Source organism: Hoplias malabaricus, chromosome 3, assembly GCF_029633855.1.
Source record: "Hoplias malabaricus isolate fHopMal1 chromosome 3, fHopMal1.hap1, whole genome shotgun sequence".
In the NCBI taxonomy this organism is placed as follows: Eukaryota; Metazoa; Chordata; class Actinopteri; order Characiformes; family Erythrinidae; genus Hoplias; species Hoplias malabaricus.
In genome coordinates, this window is record NC_089802.1 from 17,864,821 (window position 1) to 17,872,879 (window position 8,059).

The 8,059-nt window shown below is 36.7% G+C and overlaps 1 protein-coding gene across 3 annotated transcripts; it reads left to right on the forward strand.

Annotated features, from left to right (window-relative positions):
* Positions 1 to 1,294: 1,294 nt before the first annotated feature.
* Positions 1,295 to 6,675, forward strand: cbx7b (chromobox homolog 7b). 3 transcript variants are annotated; one of them, XM_066665527.1, is made up of 6 exons: positions 1,295 to 1,611; positions 2,917 to 2,960; positions 3,702 to 3,767; positions 3,875 to 3,941; positions 4,067 to 4,376; positions 4,805 to 6,675. In XM_066665527.1, the coding sequence occupies exons 1-6, from the start codon at positions 1,543 to 1,545 to the stop codon at positions 5,023 to 5,025; spliced, it is 777 nt and encodes a 258-aa protein (XP_066521624.1). In that variant the 5' UTR covers positions 1,295 to 1,542; the 3' UTR covers positions 5,026 to 6,675. The 3 variants fall into 3 exon arrangements, with proteins under 3 accessions (XP_066521624.1, XP_066521625.1, XP_066521626.1); XM_066665528.1 differs by having other exon boundaries at positions 4,826 to 6,675; XM_066665529.1 differs by having other exon boundaries at positions 4,163 to 4,376.
* The last annotated feature ends 1,384 nt before the right edge of the window (positions 6,676 to 8,059 follow it).

The window sequence follows — 8,059 nt, forward strand, 5'->3', positions numbered from 1 at the left end:
GCCAAAAAGTGTCCCAATTTCATGCTTTTTTTGGCCCACACTTCCCTAAACAGATCTGGAACACTTCTGGCACAGACATAACACTGCATGTGAGCTGAAGTTGAGCCACTGATTTAAAAAGCTCAAAGGAGTCATTTCTGGCACAGATGTGATGTGCTAATGTAAAGCATGATACAAATATTAGCTACCCTTCAGTAGTCCAACACAACATATAATTTCAAGTCATCCTTGCCCTAACGCCATTTGAGAACTATTACTATATATCTGATTTCAAAAAGTGAAGTGTACCCATAGTTTGCCCCCTATTATTTTTCGATCCAGTGGCAAAATTCATTGTATAGCCCTGGGTGTGTGTAATAAAGGGTGTGTGACAGCATGAATTATTTCAACCCCATCAGCTCCATCACAGCTTTAGTATGATACGGCTGGGTATTTTATATCCAGAAATTTGTAAACAATTCTTACAGTTGGCAATTCAGCTATGTTAAGATGCCCTCAATTTAATTTCAGCTATCTGTCGAAACCATTATTTCAGAACCCACAAAGTGAGGGCTAAAGGAGGAAACAGCAATTTGATATTGAGGCTTAGCTGTACAAGGGCTTGATAATGGGTGGATGGCTCACTTCTAACAGTAGTGGCTGAGATGATCAGCTGGGCATTCACTGCTTATATAATCTCTGTAGATTAGCAGTGGCCAATAGAACGGGAAGCTCTTTTGAGAGCAGCTGCAAATGAGCTTAATGTCACCATGCTCTGTAACAGATGTCCTTAGCCTGTCCTCCCCCCTGCCCAGCAGTATAACTGCATTTTCTGAAGTGATTGAACTCCATTCAATATCATTTGGGATGAGTTGGAATAGTGTTTCTGATCCAGTACCTAACCTCACTAATTATATTTTGGTTGAATGCAATTAAAACCTAAAAGAGGTGTTCCAACATTTAGTGTAAATGCTCCCCAGTAACAGCTGTTAATGCAACAACAAAAAATGGGACAGACTATCCTTAATATATGAGGCATGTTTACGGCATACAACACAAAATAATGTGTGTGAAAAACCTATTTTGGCAAGAACGTTGTGTCGTTGAAACTAATTTAATTTTAACTACAAAAAAATCAAAGTGTAATGTCAAGATTAAACACCATTATGTCATTAATGACTCATATTTGACCCCACATCCTGACAGTGTATAAAAACAAACCTGTCTCCGCGTGTGTGTGTGTGTGTGTGTGTGTTGTAGTTCGCGCCATGAACCACACAGGGGCGCGATGCGCGCTGCAGATGTGTCGCAGATTTTAAAAGTCACTGTTACTCACAAGATCTAGTACGAGGAAATGGAAGGGTGAAAGGGAAAGAAAAAAGAAAAAAGAGCTTGTGAAAGTGAAGCTGAAAACAGCGCTGTGGACAGGAGCGGGGGAGAGGCGGCGGCGGCGGAGAGCTCGCTTTATTCTGTCCTAGAGTTGCAGTTTTGTGAACGAAAAGAGGCTCGTCTTCAGTGCATTGTTTTTATTGAAAACGTGAGCGCGCGTCTCTGGAGTCTCTAATGGAACTGTCGGCTATCGGTGAACAAGTGTTCGCTGTGGAGTCCATCATCAAGAAGAGAGTGAGGAAGGTAAGACATGTTGCAGATTTATTAGACTGCGTGGCACAGAAAACTGTTTAGCTGAGGATTGTTGTCATTCGCTGGCTTTTGTAGCAGGTCGGTGTTTACATCATGAACATAAGCTCATGCTGAAAGGGAGCCTTTTAATTCCGTCCAACCAGGAGAAAGAAATCACATGGCACGGGCAGATATGTTATGAAACCAGCTGTTGGTCCAAATAATTCTATTCCTGCTTCTTTTCCAACGGGTTCCACAGTGACCTACTACTAGGCTGAAAGATGAAAGCAGAAACGGCACAAATGTATTTTTTGCAGGTTACAGAGGCATAGCCTACTTTTCTGTAGAGTGCGCGCACACTCCGAGTCAGAGTGAAAATGACGAAGCTCCGTTACTCTACAGCCGCATCTCAATTTGTTTCCTTACTCCCTATTTAGTGCACTACGCAGATCTCAGAAAACTGTCTCTAGCACCCAAACAGCGTGTTTTACATGTTTTACAAATACACATTTTAGTTACAGCCACGTGTGCACAAGCGCCTACTGGACACTCGGTGCGATATTAGTTAGACAACATTTCTTAATTCTCTTTGTGTACTGTGTAGGGCGTAGGGACCCTTTTTTAAATTGCTCTATGTGTATGTATGTGTCATCATTCCCCTTCTTTCTGTCATAGATCTCCCCTACTCTCTCTCCCTCTCATATACTCACCCTACATATATATGCATCTGTAACGCTGCACAGAGAGAGAGAGAGAGGAGAGAGAGAAATGTAAGAGAGCTCATTGGCTGAAAACCAGCCTGTTTTTTTTTCTGGTTCGTCATCTGTGTTTACTTTGACGCCAGAGGGCTCGTACGTCATTACGTCATCCCATTAATGTAGTAAAGTTGAGCACGAGCGACCCTTAGGGAGGAATATTAAACTCCTTGTCCAAAATGGAAACGTTTTATTTTTTATATTAATTAAAATATTAGTCATTTTCATTTAAACACTCTATACTGATTTATAACATGTTATATTGCAGGCACAATTTACTATAAAATTGCCTCATTAATATATTTTTAAATTATTTTTTATTATTTTTAGTATGGATTATGAAATTTTAAAATATTGCATTATTAACAGTTTTCATAACATGAACCTAAGAACGTACCAGATATATGTATCAGCCCTATATAAAATGAGGTCTATGTTAGACAAAAGATAATAAGATAATACATACAATCACAGCATTTCTAGTACTCAAAAATATTATTTTGGTTATTACATTAAATTTACTGTTTATTTAATTATAACAATTATTTCTCTCTCTGTTTAGGGGAATGTGGAATATTTATTGAAGTGGAAAGGGTGGCCCCCAAAGTAAGTATGAATGTGCAAGTTCAACTATTTGATATGATAGTAGCCACATTGTTGCTATGGTGTAGTTGGCAGGCCCATTCCTGACTTCAGCTGATATATTTTAAGGTTTTACTCAGAGTTCACTGGTCCCATTTATCTAAAACATAAATGTCAGTAATCTGTGTGATATATGCTCTGCCTCACCATGAAATTTAAGTCATGTGTTTTTGTTCCATTTTACATACATTTCAGTCTAACTATTTTGAAATGATGGAAAAGGATTTAGGCATCATCATTAACAGCATATGTCATTCTGTCATGACATCTCTCCACTGGGTCACCTTCGTTCACTGTATTTAAGTCACACATTTTGGCTTCAACAAATTTTTTGTATTTTAATTCTGTGGAAGTTTGCAAATCCATGTTGGATCTCAATGTGACTTCAGAATGCTATGTAATTTCCTAGACAGGAGAACACAATATTCTCTTTGAAAAGCCATATTGCTATATTTTATTCTAAATGGAATTCTTGCCTTTCATATTTTAATCAGTGCTGGCTGAGTAAACACAACCACCTCTTTTTTATTTATTTTGCTTATGCTTATTAATTTATCAAGTGTAATAATGTATCATTGTTAGTGTCTATATATTCAAAAATGATGATATTCATTTTGTGTATTTAAAAAAATACAGCAGTAACTCTAAATTGTTATTAATATTTTGTACCTTGTTAAGTATTCACTTTAAGTTCTTTTTTAAAAGGTACAGCACCTGGGAGCCTGAGGAGCATATCCTGGACCCCCGACTTATTCTAGCCTACGAAGAGAAGTAAGCTTATTTAAAATTCAGGAAGCTAGTAAACTAGTAAAGGGTTTGAAGTCATGTTTAGAAGTTTATGATCAAATCTCTGGATTCTCTCACTGATTTGCCAATAGAGAACACCGGGAGAGAGCAGTGGGTTGGCGTAAGAGAGGACCCAAACCAAAGAGACTTCTTGTGCAGGTAATGTCCAGTAAACCTTCTCTTGACCTTTCACTCTGTTGATCCTTCCGATTCCTAAACTCTCCACACCGTGCATCGAAAACATTGCTGTTAAAAGTTTCTGTCCACCTGTCTCTACACTTCAGAACATTTACACCATGGACCTGCGCAGTGCACATAAAGCTGCAGAGAAGTCTCCCACACGTCTGCGCCTCTCTCTCACTCGCTCCCTTAACACACAGATACACCATGTGGACCAGCAGTTTCATGCCAAAGGAGGTGGCATCTATCAGCAGCTTGTCCAGCACAAAAGGAAAAAGAGGAGCTCCAGAGACCCATCCGTGGAGGACTGGGAGGGGATAGAGGAGGAAGAAGAGATAGAGGAGGAAGATGAAGATGAGGAAGAGGATAGCACTAGAGAGGAAGAGATAGAGACGGACATGGCCACTACAAACAGTAAGTATGACAGTTGGTCAGAGGTCAGGCATCAACAACATATTGACCTTGTTTTCAATCCTCATTTAAATACTGCACCAGGCAAAGTACCAGATCAGTAAGCCTCTCAGTGTGGGTTTTGTGAATAAACAAAAAAACAAAAAAAAAAAAAAAAAAAAAAAAACACCACTTTCTTCTAACACGATACCATTATGATAATACTACACCATGCATCATTATATAAAACTACACTGGATAGGTCTTTACATATTATTATATGCAAAGACCTATATCTACCATTTATTTTAAATATTCAATGTATTAAATTACCCACAGAATCCAATCTGCAATATTTGACATCATTCAGGATGCTAACAATGCTGTTGTAAAAACACTGATTGGGAAGATGTCTTATTTGCATATGACAGTATTTTGTGTTTACCTATTAGGATGCTGCTTCTCTTCGTCAGGTAACATGGAGACAGAGGGTTGGAATTCAATCACTGGATCCGAAGAAATGCCAGAGTTTCCAACGCAAGAGGAATGGAGGCCAGTCCTGGGCCCAGAGGACGTAACTGTGACAGATGTCACCATCAATTCTCTGACAGTCACTTTTAGAGAGGCGTTGGTTGCAAAGGGCTTCTTCAGAAGCTGGGAACTGGAGTTCTAATTCTGAGACTTGAGAAAGAGTGAACATGCAGAGAAGAGAGAGAGAGAATAAGAAGCAGTCTGAGACTCTGATCAAATGCACTATGTTGGGACATTTTGACATAATTCATCCTATTGGGTGGCATTCATTAACATTTCAAAGTACACTTATAATTAGAACAGGAAAGTTTCCTCAGTGTGAAAATAACTCATCATTTATGCCATATTTACTTGCACTGTTAGTGTCAGTTCAGGAGGACCTCTCTATTTTACAGTTCCAACTTTCAAGCCTTTTGGCTTGAAAAAAGCCTTTAACAGGGAATCTGTAAATGTAGACTTGGGCACCGTGAAACTAAACTCGAGTAGTGCTCATCAGATTACACATCATATATATTAAAAAAATTTTTTTAGTATATAAATTCAGAACCATACATGATTTAAGAATCTTACCCAAATGTGCACTATAGTAAAACTACTGTCATTTTTAAATCTTGGACAAAAAAAAGATTGCCATATCTAAACAAATAAAAACATTTGAAACACTACAGAGAACAGTAAAGTGGCATACCTGTTATCTGCTGATAAACACCACTGCCAGTTATTTGAGAAGTTGTAGATGTTCTTTAAGGAATGCATTGTCAAGTTTCTTCCACTCCAAAGCTTATTTCACTCTAGAAGTTCTCATTTTTCATATTTGTGTAAGTGAGATGCCTCCAAATAAATCAACACCAAGATCCAGAAAGTTTTAAAATACACTTTGCTTGAACTTAATTTAAACAAGTTAACGGGTATTTGATTTTAAACTGAACTGGTACAGGAAGATGACTGACACCTGAGTGGACTATGAAGCGCATGCACATATATAGTTCTTAGCATCCCCTCAGAGAGTGCGCCCTTACTGTAACTTCTGTTAATTTTTTACCTGTTATATTTGGAATAGCACTTTTTTTTGGGAGATAAGTGTCAGTGTTGTCTGAGTACTATCTTAAAATATTTGGCAAACTTTGTCCTTACTCTGTATGTAATGTGTAGTTTCAGACAAACAGCTTTCCACTAAACAGTGTGACTGTGTCAAAGATCATAATTCAAAATGAATCAGCAGTATTCTTCCATTTGTTGCTGTTGACAATACATATCGCACCTATTGCTGTTTCTACAAACCTTGTAAATGTATACAAAGTAATGCAGCACTTCGTAGCACTTTGATTTTAAATTTATCCCACTTCATCAAGTCTTTGCACTTAAGTGGCAATGTGTGCCTATTGTTAAGCCTTTTTCATCCGTTGAAATATGATGTATATTCATAGAAAAGGTAATTGCATCAATCTACACTGCAGCAACCTATATCTGAAATTTTGCCTATTGCTTGTTGACATCTGAAGAGAACTGAAGACAATTTCGTCTGTATTTTTCTATGCTGATTTGAATGTATATTCCAGCATACCCTCTAAGGACTGACCTGACTATTTTGTACTTTTCTTATTGGTGGTAACCCAAGAATACGAGATCTGTACATACATGTTACCAAGTTATCTGTGGTTGCATTTGCCTCTTAAAAAACTGCACTTTAAAACAGATAATCTGGTAGTATGATGCTGTAGAAATAAATGGCAGTATTTGTATTATAATTATCTATTACATGTGTGCTTTTTATAATGTAATAAAGCTAAATGTGAGAAATCAAATGTTGTTCATGTTTTCTTTTCACTGATTGCATATAAAAGTATAAACAAAATCAACACGATAGCAAAAATCAATTATCAGTCAACATCATGATTAAGGAGGTGCCCATATGGAAATTCCAGGCTGATCTGCCAAAACATAGACATTTCTAAAATGTTGGGATAGGACCTGAATCCAGATTATCATCACAATAAAATAAATCTTGTGGTGGTATCAAAGTCTCCCTGGTCACAAAACACTATTAGGCAAAGACTCGGTACAGTGATCCCTTTCCGCGAAGTAGAGCAAAGATATATTTTTTAATGTATTTAACGAGTATTTGGACTTTTAAAATGCTCCCTGTACTATTAACAACCCACCCTTTGCATTAAACAGATATTCTATAATGTTTTTCAGTTGGAACTACATGTGATATCCTATGTTTCTTTAATAGAGTAATTCCTAAGCTGTGATTTCACTCGGATGTGGACATGAACAATACATGTACTGTACGTAAGAAATACTTGTAAATGATATTTTGTCACCTACAGGCCTAGTCTAATACATGTAAATAATAATAATAAAAAAATACTTCTGGCTATTCATCTTTCACGCTTTACCTAGATTTTCCCTCAATATCCGCAATATAGCGGCCATAAGCACCCTTGAAAAATCCCACGAAGTAGTGAATCCACGAAAGATGAACCGCGAAGTAGCGAGGGATTACTGTAATACCAAAATCATCATTGTTAAATCTTTACGCATATTTCTCATGACAGTCCCGGTATCACATACCACACTTGCCTTGTTTTACATATTAACCCGCAAGTCCAAACAAAGTAAAACCAATTACATTAGAAGTGGTTTCCATTGGTACAAACATACTTTAATGTACAGTTAAATAATTGGCAAAAATCTGACCACCAGAATAACTTAAAAAAAAAAAAAAAAAAAAAAAAAAAAGATCCATTGAAAACAGAGCGTCAAATATTTTTTGCTCCTCTCCGCAAGCACCAAAAAGTGTAAGCATGAGAAAAGTGGTCAAAACTTCATCAAATCACATAGACTTTTTTCCAGTCTGTTATTGAAATAAGAAAAAAAAAGAACAAAAATATGTTCAGTTACCATGGTCTGTACAGTCAATTATTATGTATATATTTATATATGTATTTATAAGACATTTCTTGAAAATGGCATGATATTTCTCAGCAGTCCCAAACTGGGATGTATAAGGTATGACAGCAGTGTCATTTTGCATTACTATTATGTCATTAAAAAGAATGAAAGAAAAAAAAAGTAATTTATTAGCTCCTGTTTCAAGTTTTTTTTTTCCAAAAAAATTAATTTAAATAATATATCTATATATAAAAAGACAAGTTTCTCATTTTTATAAA

Excerpts from the sequence above, each read along its gene's own strand:
- cbx7b (XM_066665527.1), top strand. The coding sequence starts at position 1,543 with ATGGAACTGTCGGCTATCGGTGAACAAGTGTTCGCTGTGGAGTCCATC. Across the intron at positions 2,961-3,701 it reads TGGAAAGGGTGGCCCCCAAA|GTACAGCACCTGGGAGCCTG; the intron begins GTAAGTATGAAT and ends CTTTTTTAAAAG. Across the intron at positions 3,768-3,874 it reads ATTCTAGCCTACGAAGAGAA|AGAACACCGGGAGAGAGCAG; the intron begins GTAAGCTTATTT and ends ATTTGCCAATAG.